The sequence below is a fragment of the Pteropus vampyrus genome, unplaced genomic scaffold (genome assembly GCF_000151845.1).
Source record: "Pteropus vampyrus isolate Shadow unplaced genomic scaffold, Pvam_2.0 Scaffold263, whole genome shotgun sequence".
Taxonomy (NCBI): domain Eukaryota; kingdom Metazoa; phylum Chordata; class Mammalia; order Chiroptera; family Pteropodidae; genus Pteropus; species Pteropus vampyrus.
Genome location: NW_011889044.1, coordinates 870,108 through 895,003, shown reverse-complemented (window position 1 = coordinate 895,003; position 24,896 = coordinate 870,108). Strand labels below are relative to the sequence as shown.

The following is a 24,896-nucleotide window of genomic DNA, read 5'->3' as shown; positions in this document are numbered from 1 at the left end:
TTGACAACTGAGCGAGCAGTGGGAGGCACCGAAGGTTTTAGAGCAGAGGGATCAATTGACTAGAACTGTACAGGTAGGAACATACGGTGAGCAACGTGCTAAATGGGTGGAAGCAGAGAAACCAGACGTGAAAGACGAGTTATTGAAGCAGTTCACACACGAGGCCCTTGGCTCCGACGGCCGAGGCTTCGCTGTGGTGACGGAGCGCCGTTACGAAGGGCTTGCAATCGGGTCGGACATGGGGAGTGCGAAGGGAAATCTCTGAAACGTGTGTTTTAGGGTGACCACAGGCAAGTGGGAGAGTGGGAATGAAGAGGGGTTTTCTCAGGGCGAAAGAGACTCGAGCCTGTTTACGTACTTTCAAGGAATTAGGAAGATCTTGCTAAAAAAAAAAAGGATAAACCGATAGAGCAAGATTCAGAGGAGGAGGAGAGACGCTGGGATTCGAGCCGTTTATGGAGAGATGCTGTGGACGGGAGAGAGACCTTCCTCTGAGAGTTTTCGGGAAGGCGTAGGGCGGGGCGCAGCTCTCAGGCCCCTCTGCGAACCGGAGGCTTTGGGTTTCTCACAGTGGGAGCTAATTTCTGCTAAGCAATGTGTCAGGCACTCTCAAGGTTTCTGATTTACGTCACCAGCACATTGGAGTCGTTTTTAAGGACTCGTTTACTTCTTTTCAAAGGTAGAGTGGAAAAAGAAATAATTTTTTTGTTTTGTCCTATATAATACATTCATTGTATTTATTGGCATCCAGTACACATATTAAACAACTATACTGTTTTACATACAAGACTCTAAAATCTACCAGAAACGTGAATATTAAGTAATACAGTAAAAAAACCGCGGAAGGTGCTTTACATATGTGTAAAGGGTGGTGTGACATGATAGCTTCCTGCGGACCCCCGGAGGGAATGCCAGGCAGGGCCGAGGGTCCAGGAACAAGCCAGGGGTTAGTGTTGGAGCAGCAACGAATGCGATCACATTTCCTCTCATGCCCTACAGGAGTGGAAGAGGGGTGAGCCGAAGCAGATGTAGCAACAAAAATGAGGTGTTGAGATGTAACATGCAGTCCAGGACATCGCTGAGCTGCAGTTTAAGCCAGGGTTATGGGGGGAAGAAGTCACAGAGCGTCGTAACTGAAGCGTTGGTTGGGTTATCTGCATGGCCAAAGAAGCCATCCAGGATGATGGGGTGGCAGAAGGAGGGAGCCAAAGCCCCTGGTCGGTGTGGAAGGGACTCCAGGGGCTTACGTGGAGGGTGGTTCGAACCTGAAGACGGAAGCGTTTTTCCATAGGATGAAAGAGCAAACCAGGACAGTATGCCAGGCAGGTACACGAGGGAGAGGAAGATCCTCCTGAGGTCCCAGTCCAGAGGGAAGGCGTTTGAATCCTCTTATTCCGGGCCCTCTGGCATCCACTCGAGTGGCCTCTGCCCGAGCACAAAGTAAGGAGGTGGCCTGTGGGCACCTGGAAACGGGGCTTGGGTCTCATTGCATGGGCGGCTTGTGTCCATTTCAACAGGATGTTTTAAGCTTCGGGAAAAGGTCACTGAGAGGAAACGTACGGTGAAAGAGTTAGAAGGGGCCAAGGAAGGCCTGGGATGACGCCCGTGTGCCAGAGAGGGAAGAGGGACATGAGCCAGCGAGTGCGGCGGTTCATCCAACACGTGCAGTTGTTTGGTTAGCTCTCAGTGACCACAGAGTTCAGCTCCCTGGAGATATAACCGGGCGATGTGTTTGTGTAAGCATACGTGATACTTAAAATGTAAAGGAATTTCTTTGTCAGAAAATAAATATCAAATGATCATTATGACTAAGTAGTACTATTTAAAAATTGGTCTGGTGTTTGTTCATAATATATGACACATTTTTTTTATTAACAGGACATTGACAAAAACCTAATATACCAGGTTTTTATGGAAATGTAGGTGTTCATGCCTTTTTTAAAAGCAAGAAGCAGAATGATTTAAACTTATCCATAATTTACTTTTCTGGTATTTTCAGACACTCAGGCAGGATCAAGGAATCTTTGCTCTTATGATCAATTTGAAGATGATAGGTGCTCAAAAATACTGTTTCGTTTTAAGTAAAATTAGAGCTATATTTATTGTATAAGATCTTTTGTTTGTTTGTTTCACACTACAATAATACGTACTGAGGTAGGATAAGGAGAAAAGCCACAGTAAAGTATGAATTATGAACCGAGCTAACACGAACGTGTTGTGCCTTTTAGGTGGTTTTCAAACCTCTCCTGAGTCACACGGGGATCCAGTCTCAGGACACGATGCCGCTGTGCTACCGGATGTACTTTGGAGAGCACCTGTCGTTTTCGGGGACTTTGGACTGCCTCCGGGCAGACATCGTGGATTCGGACACAGCCAAGGAGAGGAAAGGCAAAAGGGCGAGAAGGTGTCTGTGGTTTTTATGCAAAATTTTGTACAAAGATTATAATACCTGTTTGTTTTTAGCTTTGCTTCTAATGCTGTTGAGAAAGTAATTTTAATATCTTAATGACAGGTTTTGAGGCCTATTTTTGGCCTGTTTCTGTACTATGTTAGCACATATACGAGGATGAGCCACAGTACATACATCGATATATACACCCAGAACGTATTTACTAGTGCAGTAGTGGAATTCCCACAATCTTCTGGATCGTAATTTTATGTATTTTACTTGGAATTTATTCCTGACCTCCTTCCTGAGTTGACTTGTGGCAGGTAGAGTTTTCTCTTAGGGACAGAGTAGAAGTCGTATTGAGAGTGAAGCCACCAGAAACGAGGACACGGGGATGCTAAATACAGTGCAGTGGAAGCTCAGAACCATCTTGTATTGTCATTCTTCGTTGTCATGGATAGTTCTTCAGTTCCTCTACTGCTTGCACAGGAAATAATACGCCTACTAGTAAGGTCTGACTGATCTTCTGTGCACATGGGATTTTACTTTGGGCGGATCTTGCTAAAGCGTATAGGGATAACAGAATGTGGCCATAGGCGGCATTTATGACAGGAGGTTTTTGCAACATTCTTGTTTTCATCCAGTTTGTGCTTTTGCAAGGTGGTAAATTAAAAGTAAAATGCGCATGTATCCAGCAAATAGCTAAGTGAAATATATTTTCCATTTGAAATATTCTATTTAAAATTTTAAATAATTTAACAAAATCACTTAAAACATTTCATGGCAGTTATGTATTGAAAAATACAGCTTTCTTAAATTTAGTTTCAGGTCTAAATATCTGAGGATTTTTTGATGACCCAGGACCATGAAAATTGCATTGTCTTTTTTAATAAATACAAAACAGTCCTTGCTTGTCACGGTTGTGTGGCACTGTGACAATGACCCTGCAAGCTGAAACGAGGCAAAGCGATCTTAATGATTATTAGGATTAGTGGGGAAAATTACTTTTGTTTTGTGACCTTTAAAAATGTTGGTCAAAAAATTAAAAATTCTCTTACTGTTTATTATAAATATGTAGGGAAATGAAAAATGTAGTCGAACTAGTATTTAGTTCATCATATTTTCAAACATTGGTGACATCGGGAAAGCAAGTGTTCTACTTCTTTCTAAAACACTCGTCAAAGGGTAGTTTGAATAGGCCCTGCCTCCTCCTCGCGTGACTCACAGCACTCAGTGAGCATCTCCTCTGCGTGTGGCCGGATGCTACGTTCTGTTCCAAGTGTTCATCGTTTCTTAGCGTTTTGTCCTTTGCGTGAAGTGTCTTCATGAGTTCCTTTTCCGGCAAAGTTTTTTGCCAGCATCGCTTCCTCTCGGGCATCTTCGTCCTTTTTGTCACGGCCAGTTTCCTCTTAATGCCAGTAAGCCCGCCTTCATCGTGTCCTCCGGCTACACGCCTGCTTCCCAGAGCCACACGCGCGTCAGCATCTCCGCGCCGGGCGGCTTCCGTAACTCCGTTTATGTTCGACTGAGTCATCGTGTTCACTTTCGTTGCTGCATTTTCATCTTTGCTCTCCAATTCCCTCTCTATTATCCACTTCTATAAAACGTCGCATTGGGCTTATCACAACTAAGTACGTTTTCCTGTCCGGTTGTGAATAGAATAACACGTGCATTGACCAGGGGCTGACGGAAGGGGTGCGATTGGTCGCTGCTCATGGTGCATGCTCATGGTGCACGTCCGTCATTTATGCAGTGTTTGTGGACTTGAAGAATGAGCATCAAGTTTGTGCTTTATGCAGTTTCTCACAGTCAATCGTAGTTGAAAATTCGAACCATGTCATTGGGAGTGTGGTGTTATTTAACTAAACCATCGTAACAAATCCATTCACGTAGGAATCATCAAATCCAGACACCAAAATATAATACCTGCTGATGCTCCCTGATTAGAGGTAAAAGCTCTGAGTTAAACTTGTATTTCCACTCGCAATGGCTGACTTTCATGTAAATATATAAAAATACAAAATGTGTGTATACGTATATACGTATCATGTATGTATTGTCATATGACTATACATATATTTTCTAATGTGTATATGCATGTATATATATATGATTATACGTATGTGTATAATCATATAGGTTATTCCACCTTAAACTTTTATTTATTTGGAGACCTTTGTCACAGTACACTTTTCCTGATCATTAATTTCATTTTTTTCTGGGCTTTTTTTGTAGCTCATTGTTCCTTCTGCTAATTATTGTACATTACTACTGGGTTATAGTTCCTTGTTAAACAGATGTAACTCTCGTAGACTGCAAAGCCAGCACGGTTATTGAATTTAGTTCTGGTACATGGATAGTCCTCACAAATGTTAGTTTCCTTATGTCTTTGCTATCTCCAGTCAAGATAGCTGAGCATGTTAGTGACTGAATATTTTTAGGTTTTAATTTTAACTTTGAGTCTGGAGTGCCCGTGTCAGCTCTATGCCTGTCGGCCTGCTTTTGTGTTAGATGACCGCTTCGTTATGTACCCAGACTTCACCCCCTTTTACTTGAGTTGCCTCTAAGACTTTTTTTGCCTCCCTTACATGTTTTCGGTTCTTGTTTTTATAGTTGTGGCCTATCTGTTCTAATTCTCAAAGTCCAGTTTTCTTTTCTCTGATCACAAGCTTAGCTTTGATTGTAGCCTATGAACTTGTACATTTTCATGAATTATACCTCAAAGTAGGTTTTTTTCTTATTAAATAAGAAATGCTTGTATTCATTAAGGATTATTCTCTAATTATAAATTCTTTAAATCCAATTGAAACCATTTAAGAAGCTTCTGTTTTTTTCCCCCAATATAAAAAAAAAATCCTATGTTAAATTTAACCTATATGGCTACATATTCATATTGTGCATGGAAGAAAAGAGAAAAACATATCTTTTTATAATTTTGATGCTGAGATTCGTTGTTATTGGTAGTTGGCTTATGGAAATCTGAGATTTGGGGCTCTTTAATATTAAAATTGGCTATAATATTCCTATACGAAAATTTTGAGATAAGCAGGAGAAGATCCCAAAATAATTTTTATACATATGGTTTTAAGTGTTTGTGTGCATGTCTCATTTTTGTTTCAGTTACTTTTCTCACCACTTTCAACGTTGCAAAATAATGCTGTTAGAGTTTCATTTCAGACAGCAAGTCAAATTATATAAAATGTTATGAAATTATATATATAAACCATACATTTAAGAAGGAGAGGATGGTTAAGGGAGGTATCCTAATTGACCTATAATTGACTTTCAATTCTGATACCAATTCTGTAACATTGATGGCAAGAAAAATTGTTTTATCATTTCGCTGAAACCATTAATATCAGTCGAATTTTGACTAGTCAGTTACAGAGTAAGATCGAGAAGGGAAACGTAAGGCCCAGTTTCCAGCTTATAAAAGACTTAGAAAAAGCTGGCTCAGTGAAAAAGCACATTCTCCTTGATCTCTTGCTTAAAATTATGTAAATGGCTTATGACGTATATTGCGTCGGAGATGATTTCGCTAATGAGAGAGGTCGAGGCCACACGGCTCCAGGGCGAGGGAGGTGGAACCGTGGCCTCTTCTTCTTTTCGCGTTTGCAGGCAAGGACACGTGAATCTCCCTCCGCTGGAGTTCAAGCCGGCGCTGATGCTGGAGACCTTCAGCATCAGTGCAGTGGTGATGGAGAGGTCGGTGTGCGCCCCGCAGGGCTCCGCCGGCGCGCTCCCCTTTCACGACCTCAGCAAGCGCTACTACAGCACCTTCCACTGCAACTTCACCATTTCCTGCCAGTCCATCAGCCAGCACGTCGACATGGCTTTGGTCCGCCTCATCCACCAGTTCAGCACGATGATAGACGACATCAAAGCCACGCAGACCGACATCAAACTGAGCAGGTACACCGCCGGATCCGCCTCCCCCACCCCCACCTTCAAGACCAGGAAACACCGGGATTTCCGCTCGTCCGACTTCAGCCGCAGCTCGAGAGGAAGTCTCAACGGTGGCAACCGAGTAAATAACGCGAAGAACAAACGGACCAGCAGTGAGAATAACAAAAAGGAATCTCGCAACAAAAACTCGTTAGGGAGATCGGAGCGGAGAACTTCGAAAGTGTCCAGAAAAGGCTCCAAGGACGTGGTGGACCACATGACCATCCACATGGACGACTCGGATTCCATCACCGTGTCGGAGCAGAGCGAGCCCTCGGCCGAGTGCTGGCAGAACATGTACAAACTGCTCAACTTCTATTCGCTTATCTCCGACCCGACAGGAATACTGGAGAAATCTTCCGAAACGTTTGGACCGGCCGGTAATGGGTGTTTTCATGGTTTTAAAATGTCTGTTTTGAATTGCAATGATACTGGGCTGTCCCTCATGCCCTCTTCATGCTGTAAGTGTGTAATGGAAATGCGAAGAAGTTGGCAGTCACCCCGGGGGAGAGCGTGGTCGTGGCGATCAGGGGTCCTGCCACCCCTGGCCCGTCCTTTCTCCCCTTATGCACCTTGCCCTTGTGGGATCCGGATCTCTGACTCCCTTCTGCTTTCAGGGTGACCGAGGGAAAACTCTGGAACATTTAGAAACTCGTTTTGGTGGAGAGAGGAGGAGGAGGAGGTCTGGGATGCGCAGGGTTCTAGAAAGGCCTCGGGTGTGGGGACCACTCCTTCCCCACGCTTTCGCGGCTAAACCCCCGCGTGTCTGCTTGCTCACGAAGGAGTTCGGAGCCCGACGGAGCCCACGTGCAGAGTGGTGTTTGAGAACGAGCAGGATGGTGGCAGTGTGACTAAGACACAGAGGAAGCGCAGCCTGGTGACCGCGGAGCCGCAGCACGTCACCCTGATCGTGTTCGGGATCGGCATGGTGAACCGGACGCACCTGGAGGCGGACATTGGCGGGCTGACCATGGAGTCGGAGCTCAAGAGGATCCACGGCAGCTTCACCCTGAAGGAGAAGATGAAAGGTACGCCGCGTCCCAACACTGGTGGCCGCTGTGACGCGGGCTGGTGTCATGTCCCCCGACCCCAGCTGGGCAGTTTCCACCAGAAAACGAGCTTCCCGTGTATCTGGGTCAGGAGGGCTAGTTTATGTGGTTTTGTTTGCCCATTCTTTTTGCTTTTAAATAATTTTCCAAGTTTTCTGCACTGAGTGTTACTTCTAAGACATAAAATGCCTGTAGGCTCTGTGAGGCATGGATGGCACATTAAGCTGTATATTTAGCATTATTCCAATTTTGACATATAATATGCGTGTATATAGGAATACATAGAAATAAAAACCTCCAAGAATTTTTTTAAAAAGTAGTTCCAAAATGTAGTTTAAATTTCATTGTGACTTTAAAATGATCTTTTGTTACTGAACATATGAATAAAATGCAATGTTAATGTGAAGTGCAATTATCTTATTTCCAGAATTCATATAATTGTTTTTTTATCACATTTAAGATGTTTTACATCAAAAGATGACTGAGACATGTGCCACTGCTCATATTGGCGGCGTTAATATTGTGCTGCTTGAAGGGATTACACCAAATATACAGTAAGTGTGTTGCTTTTCATTCTCGAACTTGTTACAGTTTTATATGGAACTTAAAATTCATTGGATAAATCCCACACCTGCTGAATTCTGAAATTTATGTCTCTCATGTTGCCAGATACTATGATTTTGTCATTAAGAACATCACTAAATGTTTTCAGAACAATGAATTTTTTTATTTCTAAAACTATTTACACCTCCCCTGCCCTCCTAAAAAACTGACTCCCAGTACATTTTAAGATTGTGTAACAGGAAGAATGATTATAGTGCAAATGTTGATTAAACGTATAAGACGCTAAAGTTCACACAATCCTGAGAGTTAAAATTACATTAAAGAGTGTAGGCTCTCTGGCTCGTAAGTTAAGTGATCATTTCCCATCTTCATGCCGTCTTTCAGAGCTTCCTCTCTCCATTTTGCATTTAAACCATTTAACAACGAAGCCCGTGTGACTCTCGTCATAGCATAGGGAAACTTTTTATAGTGAGGATGCCATACGTGTCGCTTTCCTTTGGATTCTTTGCTCTTTTCCTTGTCAGTTCTGTGCTTGATCTGTTCAGATTTGCTCTAAGGATTATCTATACGTGACATGCAGATCACTGCTGCGTTACCGACACACCGAACCGCTGGCTGTGTTCATAAACTTGGCCTCGTATACCCTCACGCCTCACGTCCTCAGTGCAGCAGTTATGCTGTGACTGCAAATGCGTTTAGGTCAGATTTCGAGAATTTGCTTTTATGTTACAACCAGTTAAGGTGGGCCTACTAGAGCATCTGACATGCCGAATGCTGACTGAGCAGAGGATTGGGTTCAACATTATAAAAATTAAATATTAGTCATAGATTGACTGGTTACAGGTCTCTGCGTCACATTTTAAACATGAATCCTATGATGGCTGTCTTGGGGAACGTTTCCCGGAATGCACGTTTAAGTCTTCCCCAGGGCGGATGGACCTGTAAGTCTAGAACCAAAGAAAGCGTGTTCATTAAAGCTGCCTAAGTAGTCCATTGCATTTCTCCCGCAGTCTTTCCAAAGACCAGGACCGTCCAGGAGTCGGGAGAGACATGCTTCTTCCGACCCTTCACTGTGGGAGAAAGGGGTTAGGTAGTAACTGCACTGTAGCAGGTGCCTGCTGTGGGCCAGGAGCCGCCCACGGATTATTCCTTTTCATCCTCACCTCGGTTTGTGGACTGGGGTACTTTTATCCCTTTACAGAACAGTAAATTGGGTTCAGAAAGATCAAAGTGTTTGCCCGAAATGCTTCAGGCAAACTTCCACCTCGCATGGCGCCTCTGCAGATAGCCTTGGCAGGCCCTGGCTTCCGTGATTCCGTGGGTGACTTTAAAGTACCTTAACCCATTCAAAAAAAGTAAAACAAGTTTCTGTGGATGTCCCATCATTTTACTAAGTCCTCTTGGACTTCTTATCTCCATTATCTATTAGCTCTTAAAATAAGGGCATAAATAGTCTCTAAGCTTGCAAAATATACTTATAAAACACATTTTTAAAAGAGTATTATATACTTGATATTTCTTGCCTTTAAATCAAAACCCACGCAAAGATCCCTTAACTTTTTTATTTGAAAAGTAAAAGTTATTTTACCAAATTCTGGTAACGTTGGCTTTCTGGATTTATTCTTCGGCTTTTTGTTTCCAATTTCAGTTAAAGGAAATGGAACTAAAAAAAAAAAAAATTTGAAAAGGTTCTTCAATGGAAAATTTAAAAAGTGAGAAATAAAACTTTCCAGACAGTTGAATATATTGTGACTAATTTATGCGTGGATGTTTATCTGCTTCCTTTTTGTTTTCCTGCTTCCTCTTGACTCTTCGTCTTTAGACTGGAGGATTTTCCTACGTCTCCTACAAGCACAGCCAAACAAGAGTTTCTGTATGTCGTATTCTTCTTTTTCATGGGCTTTGTGATTGATACCGTTTGAATAGTTTTAAAGATAAATGTTACAGTTATCTGCATGGCTGTGAATGTGTGTAGTTAGTTATTATTCTGTAGCTTTAATATAGACCCTTTTATAGATTAAAGCTTCCTGGTATTCAAGGAAAACACGCAGGTAAGGGCCACCTTTTTGGTAATTCATAGCTTGCTGTTGTAAAGTCGTGACACTGTAGTTGTGTGTTGTGTGCGCTTTTTTAGATATGTTATTGTTAAACTTTTTGTTATTGCAATTCCTTGTTCATGTTTGATGTGATATTGAAGCTAAAAAGTTTTACTTTGCAAGAGTTTTCACTAATTGCAAAAATAATTATTAAAACACTAACATATGATTAATGTGAGAAATATGTCCACATCTCACCCTTATAATTCTGTTTTTAAGTGGGGGAGAGTTTACTGCTCTGTTGACAGTAAACTATATGTATGGCTTTTACTGTGTACACGAATGGCTTGATTTGACTCATGTATATCTGCTGTTTTATGGTAATGAGCTATATCCTGAGTGCTGTATTTAAATGTGACATGAGTCATCACCATGTCAAATTAATGTTATTTAGCAATGGTTATTTCTTTGGACTTTTTCTATAAAATTTGAATATGCTTAATAATTATATGAATCTGTACATTGTTCCATGCTGGTAAGATTATCATACGTGGTGAGATTTATTTCACTGCATATTGATAACAGGCCAGAGACAAAATATCAGTTTACTGCCCTTTGTGGTAATCCGTATCCTTCATCAGCCAATTAAAAGTACTCAAAAAGAACAGGTACACTATTATTAAAGTAGAGAAATGATTTTTTTCCCTAGAAATCACTCTTCCATATTAGTGTCATCTTAATAGGTGTTGAAGAGAATCTAATTCCACTGTGGTAGTCATAAGAGACTGAAAAGACATTGTTTCTTTCCTTTTTATCACTGAGTTCTCTGACTGTATTACAAAAATAATTGATACTATACGACTTTACAGGGGATGCTTTTAAATGGCTTAAGATGACATTTGCATCTGCTCAACAATTCTTAGGTTACATATTATGGCCTGAGCACTATGTTAAGATTCAGAGAAGCAGTAGTAAGCAAATGAGAAGTGGTCCCTGTCATGATATCACTTATGGCCACCCCCTCTTCCCCTTCAGGGTTTCCTGCTGAGAGAGTTAACATGCGAGGCACAGTTGCCAAATGGGAAAGAGAGTTCCAGTGATTTTCGTTGACTAAATAACATGTAGTCACAACTCTCTCTGGTCCCAGTGCAGAGTTTTTCAGGCGAAACCGAATTGAGGCAAGCGGCTTGGACCTGGATGCTCACGTGGGTGGGGTGGGGCAGGGTGGAGATACCGCAGAGACAGTGAGGCCCCAAAGCAAATTCTCCAGTCATTCACTCAGCCTGTTCCATGGACAAGGATGGCCCTTTAAGGCCCTGTCACCTGGACACAGGAAGTAAAAGATGGGAAAAGGTCCTTGCCTGATAAGGCACTGTGGTCATCGTAACTGAGGCCCACAGTAAAGCTTACCAATTTTTACCAATGTAGCCATCACTCATTAGGAATTGGACTTCTATCATTTCTTTGTCATTCATTAAAAATAGAAAATCCAAGTTAAATTTCTTCTTTCCTGTTAATTTCTTTTAGCATATTTTAATATATTAGATGATTATTAGATTAATGTATTTGATTAGATTTTAAGAAGCATAGTATTTTTATCTTTTTAAAAATTTATTGAGATGACATTGGTTAATAAAATTATATAGGTTTTATATGTTAGGGATTTGTATAGATCCCTAAAATAAGTTGGAGGGGAAAAGAAAAATTCTGAGTGGAGAAAAAATAAAAATGGAATTTCGTGTGCTGTGTGTGAGCAATGTCCGTGTTCGTGCACATTTCTTCTGTAAGTTCTTCATTAAAATAGAATAATATTTGGCGTGCGCAGGCAAGCAGTGTAAAATGTGTTTCGGTATGCTAGAAAACATTCCTATGTGATATAAATGCATGAAAAATCTTAAGTCATTTAGTCCAATGAAAACTTAAAAACATGCGTATGCTCTCAAGTACTTTTCCAAACTTTCTTTTTACTCGGCTGCATTCTCACGGGCATCCCCCCCTCTCACTAGAACTGTGGTGAAATGCAGCATCGCCAAGTCCCAAGCCCTGTACAGCGCCCAGCGGGGGCTGAGGACTAACAACGCTGCCGTGTTCAAAGTCGGGGCCATCAGCATCAACATCCCCCAGCACCCGGCCACGCTGCACAGCATGATGGTCCGAAGCTCGCACCAGCTGTCCAAGCAGATCTCCGACCTCATCCGACAGCCTTCGTCACTGTGAGTCGCGCCGCCCAGCCCTGTCCGCTGTGCTGTGCTTCAGGCCTTCTCTGCTGTGGTAGCCGTAGTGTGGAGGAAGACAAGGTTATGTCTAAGTATCGACCATCAGGGACAGTGGGACAGGTGGAGAGTAGCCAGACACGATCGTGGGTAGTACTGGACATTATGGAAGCACTGTGACACAAGTGTGGTGGTCAGGGCTCCATGTCGCATCGGTGGAGCTTAGGGGACCCTAGAGGTCTGTGGGCATCATGAGAGGTTCTTACAAAAGCGACTGACAAGTCCTAGGACCGTGTCAGTCAACCCTTGTTTACTTTTAGGTCATTGAATGGTATGACTGCGTAGGTTTAAAAACTTTCAGTGGCCATTTATGTCCCACGCATGGTTTTGTGCTGTCCCTCATATGCAGTGATCGTACGTGGTTCAAGGAAGGACGTGACCATGTCACATGTGTTTTAAAGGGCAGCAGGTTGGACCGTGGCCCATTGGCCTTTATTCCCTGTGTCTATAGCCCTTGTTCCTGGGTCTGCGATCCTGAGCTTCATTGCTGGTCCCCAAAGCTATAACTAATGAGTAATAAAAATGTAATAAGTGAAAGATAAAAAATTTATGTTTTCTTTTGCCTGTCCTATAAGGTAAAAAGTCATTACTGTATCTTTCGATAGTGTTCTAAAGCAGTGTGGTTTTCCAGTTGTTCTATGCGGATCTCTAATTCTGATATAACACTCACTCAGGTCTGTAGTTGCCTAAGTATTTACAATTTAACTGTTTCTCCTGTCAGTGGAATGTGGAATCCAGAATATGGAATCCATGAGCCCCATCTTAAAATACTCTAAGGCATTTTTTCTTATTATAACATATTGACAGTAAAGTGTAGTAGTTAAAAAATCAGACTCTGGAGTTGGACTGAGTTCAAATCCTGGTTTCACCACTTTCTAGCTGTGCCTCCGCATTTACGAAGTGGAGACCATGGCATCTACTCACAGAGTGTTTGAGATAAATGATACGTGATGTAAAACACAAAGTGCTAAGAACAGCCCCCGGCACGTAGCGAGCGCTCAAACCATCGTTCCTGTGCGTGTCGGTGGCGGTAATAGTGGCAGAAGTGGTGTTCATAGCGTGACAGGCATCAGTGCAGTGCGTGGTGGCCGAATTGTGGAATTCGGATCAGACAAACCAGAGTTTAAACTCCAGCTTCACATTGATGATGTGGACGGCCTTGGCATTGTGATAGTCCAGCTGATATTGTTATTACTTCTTTTTGTTTACTTTTCTGGATCATTGTTTTTCAATGGCTGTTTTTAGGAAGTCTTAATATGATCTGATATTAGAAAGAAAACGTCTGTTTACAGTATACTGTGATTTTTTATTGAGGACTCCAGTGATTTCATACAGTCAAATGGTAGCTGTTTCAATTGTCTTAATTTTATACAGTAAAATGGTAGCGGCTCTAATCGTGTCTTCTTACATTACTTATTTGCTTTGTAGCCCGCAGCCTGCAAAAGAAGATATTGCAACCCCGCTCCCTTCTGAAAAAACTCCGACAAGTGTTAATCAAACGCCCGTTGAAACAAACGAGTTTCCTCAGCTACCGGAAGGCTTGGAAAAGAAGCCTCTCGTTCTTAAATTCAGCGCCATGCTCGATGGCATAGCGATTGGGGCAGCGCTTCTGCCGTCTCTGAAAGCGGAGTACAAGATGGGGAGGATGAGGAGTCACGGAATGACAGGTAACGGGGCTTGGGTTCAGCCTCGCACAATTTATCATTGGTTTGAGAAATTCGAAATACTTCGACGAAAAGGTAAATTTGATTTTATAGGTATTCTATGAAAATTTAAATAATCTTAATCATAACACTTAAATTTTATTAACGGTGTTCCCCAGCCGAGCAGAACTGCCAGCGCACCTCCCTCAAGGGCCCGCTCGGACCCCGCTGGCGCTGGCGCTCTTTAGAGTCGTTCAACCGTCGAGGCCATTTCTCCAGTTTAAACTTAAGCTGGATAAATTTCTACCTCTGTCGGGTTCCTGTAGGCTGAATAACTTGGTTTATTTTCACATTAGGTGCATTTAGCTCAAATCAAAGGTAATTTGACTTCCTCAAAATAGCTACTTCCCTCAGGCCCTGCGATCTTTATATATTCTGTCCCAAACGTTCTTCACTGTTGTTTTTTTATTCTGAAATGTATCGTATATACAAGTGTGAATTATGTGTACACAGTTTAAAGAATAATACAGAGCTGTGAACTCCTCAACCCTTTAACTAACCCAGCAATTAGAGCGTCGCCAGTACTTTGACGACTCCTTCAGGGATGTTATCATTGCCGGGGAGCGGCCACTGTCATTGGCTCTGTGCCGCCCCCCTTTGCTTCTCTTTATAGTCTTGCCCCGGAGGTGTCTACTCGTAGCTGACTCAGAGCTTACTGTTGCCTGTTTTGAACTTTGCTTATATGGAATGCCACTGACATCTTTTTAACTTGGAATATGTTTGCTTGCATCTTGTTTGAGCTTCATCTCTGTTTCACGTGTCTGGTTCCTTCATTTTTCACTGAAGCACAGTACTCCATTAAGTGATGCTATCACTTCATTTATACGTTCTGCTGTGGACGGACCTTTGACCCATTCTCTCTTCAGCTGTGACAGTCACTCGGATGTGCGTCTGCTGGCGCACACGTGCAGGGGCTTCTCACAGGCATCTGCTCGGAGGGGGCGCAGCGAGCCCGTAGGTAAATGCCTCGTTGGCCGCTCGAGGAGGTACGAGCTGCTCTCCAGGCTGCGCGTGCTGCCAGTGTCCCTCCCCCAGATTAGACGGGAGTCCCCTCTGCTCCACGTCCTGTCAGCGCTTGGTGTTATCTGGCTTTTAAAGTTGTGCTTATCTGGTAAATGCAGAATGGTAGCTCACTGTGGTTTTAATTTATATTTCTGTAATTACTAGTGAAGCTGAATTTTTTTCATATAATCAAGAGACCCTCATATTTTTTTATATGAATGCCCGTTGATGGTTTTTGTTTGTTCGTTTGCCCATTTTACCATTGAGTCATTTGTATTTTTTGGTTCTCAAGAATTCTTTATATATTTCATATATTAAACCTTTGATATATGTTTAGCATAGATTGTCACCCAGTCAGAGGCTTATAATTTCACTTTGAGTTGTCCTTTGATCAATAGATACTAATTTTAATGTGATCAAATTTACCATTGTTTTCCTATACCGTATGTATTTTCATATCTGAAAAATTCTTCTAGGGTCATGAAAATATTCTATTTCTGTTAAATGTTTTGAAGCTTTACCTTTTATTCTTAAGTTCTAAATCTAGATGGATTTGATTTCTTTAATTTTGCATGGAGTAGTATGCATAAGCAATTATCTCAGCATCATTTATTGACTAATCTGTTCTTTTTTTCAATGATCTGTAACCCACTCTGTCCACTTGGAAGTTTCTGTGAGAGCCGTTCCGTGTCCTCTGACGCTTTGGTGGCCTCTTGGACCAGGACCACGTGGCTACCTGACTTCCCTTTTTCAGGAGTTGTGCTGGTTATTTTGGTTCTTTGCTCCTTCAGTCACATTTTAAAATCAGTTTGTCTAGTTCTCTGAAAAAGTCTGTTGGATTTTTATAGGAATTTAATTGAATCTATAGGTGTACTTGGGGAGAATCGATAATATTGATGTTGAGAATCAATACAATATTTAACATTTCTATTCCCAGATATGTCTATTTCTCTGTCTCTTTAGGTCTTCTTCATTGTTTTTCTATGAAGTTAAAAATGTCTCTACTTAAGATTTTTGTGCATCTTTTGCAAGAAATATTTATTTACTTAGGACGTAGGTACCTTACGTTGTGGTCGTGTAGTTATTACGAATGGTGTATTTTGAAAAATAGCATTTTCTAAACTTTGGTGGTATGTACAAGGGTGCTTGATTCTTTTATGTTAATCTTCTGCTCAGCAAACAAGTTAAACTGTTTTATTATTGGCATTTCTTAAGTAGATATTTATGCCATATGCAAATACTTTTGTTTCATCTTTTCCAGTCTTTATGCCTTTTTCTTTTTTCATCTTATTGTGTTTTTACTACAGTGTTCAGTAAAAGGGGCATCGTGGCCATCCTTTCATACTCCCATCTTTTAAAGGAAATCAATATTTTACCAATGAATATGATGTTTGCTGTAGGTTTACACTAGAACTCCCTTTATCAGGTTGAGAAAAATTACTTCTGGTGTACTGAGGCTTTCTATGAAGAATAATTGGTAATATTATCAGACACTTTCTTCAGCATCAATTGAAATTAAACTTTTTCTTTTTCTGTTAACATGATAAATTACATTAATAATTTAAAAACACATATATACATATCTGAATGCATACATATGTGTGTCTTTATGTACACATGCATATGTATATATTCCTACCCCTAGCATTTTAGGTTTTCTTTGTGGAGAGGACTTTTTCTGGACATCTGCATCTCTTTGTTTCTAGAATCAGGAACACTCCGAGGTGAGTCCCCAGAGGCAGAGTCAGCAGTGTGAGGCTTTCAGAGAGGGGCTGACAGTGGCCAGGCTCATCTTGGTCCCTTATTCAAGGCACCCATGAAATATAGGAGTCAACATAAGCAGCAAGTCAAGGCCAGAGAAACCGTTTAGAACTAGGAAGGCATAAATATTTAGGAGCAAAGTAAATGTATTGTCAAATATCCAGACAGATGAGAACTCATAATTCTTGAAATGAAGGAAAAGGGCAAAAACAGTAGCAGAATGGCTACGCCAGTGACGGCGATGGCTGCGGCCGAGGCCCAGGCCAGCCTAGGTCCCCTGATCGCTGACGCAGGGCCACGATGCTGCGGCAGCTGCTGAGTCGCTGGCCCCCCTGGCAGCCTGCAGGTGGGAGTCGGGGGTCTGCCTGGTCGGGACCCCGCTGGCTGTCCACAGCCAACCAGTTGGCGAGAGAGTGCCTTTCGGTTAATGGCCAGCTCACTCCAAGTATAAACATTACTTCATGGTGAGCGAACATAGTGAATGTGACATAAAGGAGCGACCTTTAATGCGCATTTTGAAAAAGAATTATTTCTGGAACAATTGAGAACACTAGAAATACATAATAAATTATTTTATGTCTTCTATCCCTATATGTGTAGACAGAGAAAGCTATTGAATGACGTTTGGGGAGAATAACGCACAAGAAACATCAGCAGGTCGTGTGGGTGGGTAGGGGGTGCGCGTGAACGTTATGCGGCATCTGTAATGGGCAGTAACAGATCTTGATTTAGTAAGGCGTCTGCTACCCCACAGTGCCTTCTTCTTTTTAAATTTGCTTGTTTTAACTCTTCTGTAATAAGAGCAGTTTCTTCCTGTTCTACCCTCCGTGAACGAAGTGCTTCTCTAGCGCCTAACACAGGGTTGGGCACCTAGTAGGCTTAATAAATGATTCTTGTCGGCTGAGCAGTACTGACCGACTCTTCAGTCACCATCCATATACTTGCAGATGGGAAATGCAAGCACAGTTAAAACGTCCTTTTCATATCTTTCAGTTTAGGTTTTGGGGTATGCATACATTTTCCTTAGACACCATTTTTAAACACAGTAAGGAACAAACATGTGAACGATCACCTGAACAAACAGTAACTTCTCTTATTTCTTACAGGTGCACAGACCAGGTTTACATTTGAGCTGCCAAATCACAGACTGCGTTTCACTTCAAAAGTTTCTGCCACAGATATGTCGACCATTCCTCCTTCTGCCAGTCTCAACCTCCCCCCCGTGACCATGTCCGGAAAGTACGTGATGGAAGAGCATGACAGCTACTCAGACCAGGTGTGGAGTGTGGACGAGCTGCCTTGCAAACAAGGCTACTACCTGCAGGGGAATTACCTGCGCTGTGTGGCAGAAGTAAGTTTACTTTGTAATGTTTTTACTCTTCGTAATGAGAAGTCTTGAAGCTTTAGGTGTACCAAGATATATAGTGATCCAGACTTTTAAGGCAAATTGTTAAATCATTTATTCCTACAGAATTCTATACCAAATCAGGTATGTGTGTGTGTGTGTGTGTGTCACATGCACACACATGTGCACATATATGTGTCTGTCTCCCTGTAGTTTTATTTAAACATAATTTTTTATTGTCTTTGAATTTATATTTCTTACACTGGGTTTCACATTCATCTCTGTGCCGTTTTCATGGTTCATTTTATTATAAGAAGCTTAATAACATCTAATATCAAGTGAACTCATCAATGCATTGACTCATGCAGTCCCGCGAAGTAGATGTATTTGTTCTCATTTTATAAATGAAGAAACCGAGTCTTTAGGGAGTTGCGTGATTCACCCAGATGTGTGTGCTTATTAAGAACGATTTAAAGGCCGTACAGGGGGTAAATAAGTTCAGTCAGATCCACAGACTAATTTCTTCACTAAAGGAGGTGGAGAGCCAGCTTACCTGATTCCATTGTTATTTTTTCACTTTCTATCTGTACAACCGGTACCATTTTAAAGAGCTTTTGGGTACGTGGTTTTTGCTTGAGTTGTGGTAAGCGGATCATCCGTTATTCCCCTGACCGATAGAGTAGAAGGTTGAAGCTGCGGGGGTGTCCCTGACTTCCCCTGACTCTCCCCGCTGTCGGGTGAGAGACGCAGGAGTCACGCCCTGCGCTCCCTTGGCTTACTCTGTCCGTTAGTCAGAACAGTTCAACCTCATCAAAAGCACTTTGCTCTTCACTTGATGAATTTTTCTCTAGAATCTGAAGCATCTGTAAGAATGCTCTTTGCATTCTTTGCCAGAAATATTGCACCTCTGGGGACATATTAAGTCTGACTCACCTCTTTAGACCCTGCGTGCCTAGCCCTTATCTCAGAGATGAAACAAGTGTACTAAAAAAAAAAAAAAAAATAGTGTACAGGATTCTAGAAGGCAGATATTTATTTAAAAGATAGATTATCAAGCCTATTTCATCTGAGCTCTCAACTCTGAACAATAAATGCCCCAAACTGGTTAGCAATACTATTATTAATGCTTTATCCGACAGAAAATAAAACAAATCTAATGCAGTATATTACATGATTCCTTACTACTAATAGCTATAAAACTAATAATATAAAGTTTTTAATTGGAGCAAAACACAATCCAAAATTTATCAAGAATGCAATCAATTGTAAACATTTAAAAGAACATAACATTGCAGCCCTCTGAGAGTTCCTGTTTTACTGTGGCCTGAACTAGATACACGTGCTGATCATCTTTCCCCATTTTGTACTATTAAATACAAAAAAAAGTGCCCAGTGCTACGTAGATTTCTCACTTATGAAAAGACCGCCAAATCTATTTTGCTCTCTTAATTTTTTATCAAAATATGAATGCTCTCAACGTGGCCAATTCTGAAGCACCGCCTTGCTCCTAATTCGGTCTAGCTTGATGATAATACCTGACATCAGTTAGGGCCTGCTCCTTAGTCTGTTTATTAACTACTACTCGCCAGCCATGTAATGCCTTATGCTCATCATAGGGCACATATTATATTAAAACTGAGTCTCTCCGATTTGCTAATTCATGCAAATGTAAGCGCCGCGAGGGTCATGGTTGTTTTTGTTCACAGCTGTGAACATCAACACCTAATGCAGCACATGGAGTAGATGGCAATAAATATTTGAATGAGTGAATAAACTTCACTGATAATGACACTTGTCTATAGTTCTTACACTGTAGCAGTCATTAAAAATAAATATTACTCTAGAGAAAATTTCATTTGTTTTCAAAAGACTGCCCATATCTTTTTGGCTACTGTTATTTTTTCAAAAAATTGGGAGAATGGCCCATAATGATGTCTGGCCAGTAAAGTATTGGGAGCTCTGAATATTTTTAACCTTTCTTTGGTATATTGATTTCAAATAGTATGTAGATAATCGTCCATAGAGTTGGGGATTATTTATGTGAACAAAAGATGTGTTTAAAACTAATGCAGTCAACAGTGTTAACCTAATGTTCTGATTTTATTTGGCAGGTTGGTTCTTTTGAACATAATCTCACAACTGATCTTCTAAACCACTTGGTGTTTGTGCAGAAAGTATTCATGAAGGAAGTTAACGAAGTAATACAAAAAGTGTCTGGTGAGCTGGCCTGGGCCCTGCGAGTGTAGCACATGTAGCAGGTCTTTCTTCCCACTGGTCTTTCCTGGGTCTCGGCATGAGTGTTGATCCTGTCATCTGGGTGTGATTGTTGCCTGAGTCCCTGAAAACAGTGTGTTCCTTTTCCGGCTTTCCCACCCACAGATTCTTTTGCTTATTACCTTTGTCATGTGTATTATATACATTTAGGATTTATAAACTCCACAAAGCCCTTTTATGCTTCCTCTCCAAAGAGGGAGAGAGAAGGAACTTAGGGTACGCCTGCTAACCAAACCAGTCCTGCTCACGTGGAGACAAAACGCAGGTCGGTGTCAAGCTCTCCGCCTCAGTGTGTAGCGGATGGTAGCTGTGCGCTGGCCACATGGAAAATCGCTTACAGCAATCCCTATATTTTTGCTGCCACTCAAGAGTAGATTACAGTTGAGCTTCTTAATCTGAGTTTTACATTTTAACAGGAAATACATGTTTGGTTTTAAAAATGTTTATTTGACTTTTAATTCACAAGATAAAGTACTAAGATGAATTAAGGTAGAAAATAAGTTGACTCTGTGTAACAATTCTTGAGGCTGAATTTTTCCAGTGTAATCATAATAATGATTAAATAGTAGGTAAGCCACATCTACAAATTTAATTCATAATGGGGTAAAAATCTGTGGCATTAATGTAGCTAATATGTTAGTGTCTCTGATATTTCTATATACTAAAATGATTGTGCAATACATTTGTTAACAGGCAGAGCTTTTGCTTTTTAACAAATTTTTTCTCTAAAACTAGATAAAAGATATTCAAGGTAATGAATAGAGCAGCACAAAACAAATAGACATTTTACAAATAGGCTTTTTTTGGAGGTAAAATTGACATGTAACATACTAGTTTCGGGGTACAACATAATAAGTTGATATTTGTACATACTGTGACGTGATCACCACAGTAAGTCTAGCTACCATCTGTCACCACACAAAGTTATAATTTTCTTTTTCTTGTGATGAGAACTCTTGGCAGCTTTCAGATATGCAACACAGTGTTACTAACTCTAGTCGCCATGCTGTGCATCGCGTCCCCAGGACTCATTTTCTGTCTGGAAGTTTGTGCTTCTCGACCTCCTTCACCCATTTTGCCCACCCCAAAACCTGCTTTTCCAATCTGTTCTCTGTGTCTATGAGTTTCATTTTGTTTCGTTTATTCATTCATTTTATTTTTTAGTTACCACATATAAGTGAGGTCATGTGATATTTCTCTTTCTTTGACTTATTTCACTTAGTATAATGTCCTCAAGGTCCATCTGTGTTGTCACAAGGATTAAGAGCTCTTCCTTTTTTATGGCCAAATAGCATTCCAGTGTGTATCTATGTATTTACATCTTTATCCGCTTATCTTTCAGTAGACACACATTGTTTCCATAGCTGGGCTGTTGTAAATAATATGAACTTAGGGATGCACATACCTTCTGTAATTAGCGTTTTCCTTTTCTTCAGATTAATAGACTCTTGTTTTTGGAGCAGTTTTAGGTTCACAGCAAAACTGAGGGGGGAAGGTACAGAGATTTCTCAAATATTCACTGCCCCAATCACACATAGCCTCCCCCGTGGTCTGCGCCCCGACCTGAGTGGTGCATTTGTTACAGTTTATTAGCTTACACGGGAAGTTGTGAGGGAGATTATGAAGACTTGCAGCAGTAGTTGGGAGGAGTGTGTGGGGAAAATGACAGCAGAGGAAGAGCTGGGTCACCACACGGCAGAGGAGCCTAACCGCATTCAGTGTGATGCTGACCGAGGTCCGCTGAGGGACCTACCGTTCGCTGGGCTCTGGAGATACGTGGTACCTGCCCTGAGGAACTCAGTCTAATTGGGGAGATGGATCTGTAGATAAATAATAGAGCAGAGATGTATGTTTTTATGGCACACACCACAGAGGAAGAAATGACTCAATCTCATTGTGGTTCAGAGGGAGGGGTTTGAATAAAAAGGTGATAAAGGATGTAGAAGCATTTGGCACACAGTAAGCCTCAAATACTAACTCACTATCATTAGGTGTCAGCGTCAGTACAGATGTCGGCTTGGTCAAGAAGGTAGGAAATGAGTAAGAATGGAACAAAATAGTTATTTTCTTTTTAAAGAAATTGTCCTAAACTCTCCATTATTTAACCTCTTTTAGGTGGGGAGCAGCCGATTCCTCTCTGGAATGAACACGATGGAACAGCAGATGGAGATAAGCCTAAAATTCTACTCTATTCCCTGAACTTGCAATTTAAGGTGACGTATAAATAACAATGCTACTTTTAGAAGAATTTTTCTAATTGATTAATGCATGCTTGCTATAGAAAAGTCATGTGATACATAAATATGCCAAATAGAAAATAAAAATGAAGTATATCCATTCAAAGAAAAAGCTTTAACAATTGTTCGAATGTCCTTTAGGACCTTTTACTGTTCGTATTTTTAAAGATGCACACATTTCTGCATTTTAAAAGCCTTGGATGCCTTTCCATACCTTTAGGCTGACTTTATCTCTTGAACACCTGTATCATTCAGTTGTAACCATTCATTTAACTACTTTCTTCCGATGAACTTTTGATTTTTTTCAAATTATTGCTGTTATAAACTGTGCTGTAAGAGATATTTTATACATGTGTCCAATTAACAGTAATATCTTAATCGAAACCTTAAAATTTCCAATATTTAAGGTATTAGTGTTCTTAAAAATAAAAACCATTTTTGCTGAATAGTTATTTAATTGTAATGTATTTAACCCAGGAGCGATGTAGAGTTTAAATATAAAATACTGAAATATTTAATAGCCAAGAAAGCCCTACTCATGTGAAATTAAAGAATGTTGCTAGCTTTATCAGTTCATTAGACATCCTATATGTGTTTTAATACGGTCTATTTTATTTATCCTATGTTGAAATATTTAATTTGAGTGAATGGACATTGTTGATTTAAGATTTTTTTCCTACTAATGTATATCTGCTAGGGTATTCAAGTGACAGCTACAACTCCTTCAATGAGAGCTGTGAGATTTGAGACTGGGTTGATTGAACTTGAACTTTCCAACCGGCTTCAAACCAAAGCTTCACCAGGAAGTAGCAGCTATCTGAAACTGTTCGGTAAATGCCAAGTGGATTTAAATCTGGCATTAGGACAGATTGTCAAACATCAGGTGAGTGTAGGAATGTGCTGACTTTAGAACTGTGGCTTTTAAATTTTGCACATCAATTTTAACTACATTAAATATTACTCTACTTACAAAAATACTTAAAGTTCCTAAAATTTCTGATTATAAATTCTAATGAAAATTGTTTAAGTAGGATTTTAGAGTTTTACCTTGGCATTTCTTTGAGTATTTTGGTGGTATGTTGTTATAGGTTACTGCAGATACAGTTACATGAAACGTAATTCAGGATCTTCGTAAATATTTGCTTATAATTTCTCTTTATTTTGTTAAACACTTTTTTTATTTCAATGCTTTGTGCTAACATTGGTGAGTTCTTAAAACGCTACTAAGTTTCTTAGCTGTACTCTACAATATTGGCAAGTTTTGTATGCCATAATATTAAACATGTAAAGTTAAATGTATACACACATACACAGCTCTTAATTAGACTTTATAAAAATTGTCATTCATAGCTCATAGGGGTTTTTTTTGATGTCTGTTTTTGTTTTTATTTTGCTAAAAATTATGTAGATTTTAACCTTTTTTCTTTCTTTGATTTGAAGAACTGATTAAAAGAATGCCAGTCACACTTTCAAAACTGAATGCCTGTATTAAAGAGTATGTGGGGGGAATAAATGAATAAAAATTTCTTGTCATCTCTAGAAAAACAGTAATTTGTCCGAATGGAAATGCATTTTGAGAGGAGTGGGGATCTAATTATCTTGACACATTTACTGCCTCGCTGTCCAGAATACGAACATCATCCTGGCTTTTGTATGAACTTTGTTTGGCTTCATCTTTACTTATATACCCATTCACATTGTGTATTAATTTCAAGTGTCTGTGGTGTAGAGTATAGGGAATATATATATATCGGTGAATGAATTTGAGAAAAACGTACTGTAGTTATTTTGGTGCACAATACCATTAATGGTGTTAAAACTTCCAGTTTTTGTATTGACATTTTCCATTATTTGATTTTATTGAGCTTTTCATTTTATTTTAGGTTTATGAGGAAGCTGGTTCTGATTTTCATCAAGTTGCCTATTTTAAAACCAGAATTGGATTAAGAAATGCCCTCCGAGAAGAAATCAGTGGTTCTTCAGATAGAGAAGCTGTGCTTATTACCCTGAATAGACCGATCGTGTATGCCCAGCCAGTGGCGTTCGACAGAGGTGAGGCGGTCCAGCAAGGCGGTTGTTGGTTTTAGAGCTGGTACGGAAATGCCAGATAAAAACCATCTGTGGTTTACCAGTGTAAACGCTCAACGGCTCACTGTCTCCTAAATCTGAAATGAGAGCATCCCAAAAGAGTTTCATCCGTTGAAGGTTTAAATTGGCGGTAGGTATGGGCTGGTGATGAGATCAGTTTGTGAGAAAACTGCCCTTTCGGCAATGTTATGGGTAACATTTTATTTTGCTAAATCCAGTGCTCGTTTTTT

At 40.6% G+C, this 24,896-nt stretch overlaps 1 protein-coding gene across 1 annotated transcript in view; it reads left to right on the top strand.

Annotated features, from left to right (window-relative positions):
• The window catches only part of KIAA1109 (KIAA1109 ortholog), a 146,012-nt gene that overhangs the window by 78,818 nt on the left and 42,298 nt on the right, over positions 1-24,896 (top strand). The window contains exons 42-53 of the mRNA XM_023520429.1: positions 2,229-2,404; positions 6,008-6,714; positions 7,117-7,362; positions 7,844-7,937; positions 9,770-9,820; positions 11,990-12,196; positions 13,685-13,923; positions 17,829-18,073; positions 20,179-20,284; positions 22,457-22,554; positions 23,276-23,461; positions 24,462-24,630. Coding sequence (XP_023376197.1) covers positions 2,229-2,404; positions 6,008-6,714; positions 7,117-7,362; positions 7,844-7,937; positions 9,770-9,820; positions 11,990-12,196; positions 13,685-13,923; positions 17,829-18,073; positions 20,179-20,284; positions 22,457-22,554; positions 23,276-23,461; positions 24,462-24,630 — 2,524 coding nt within the window. The remainder of the gene's footprint in view (positions 1-2,228; positions 2,405-6,007; positions 6,715-7,116; positions 7,363-7,843; positions 7,938-9,769; positions 9,821-11,989; positions 12,197-13,684; positions 13,924-17,828; positions 18,074-20,178; positions 20,285-22,456; positions 22,555-23,275; positions 23,462-24,461; positions 24,631-24,896) is intronic.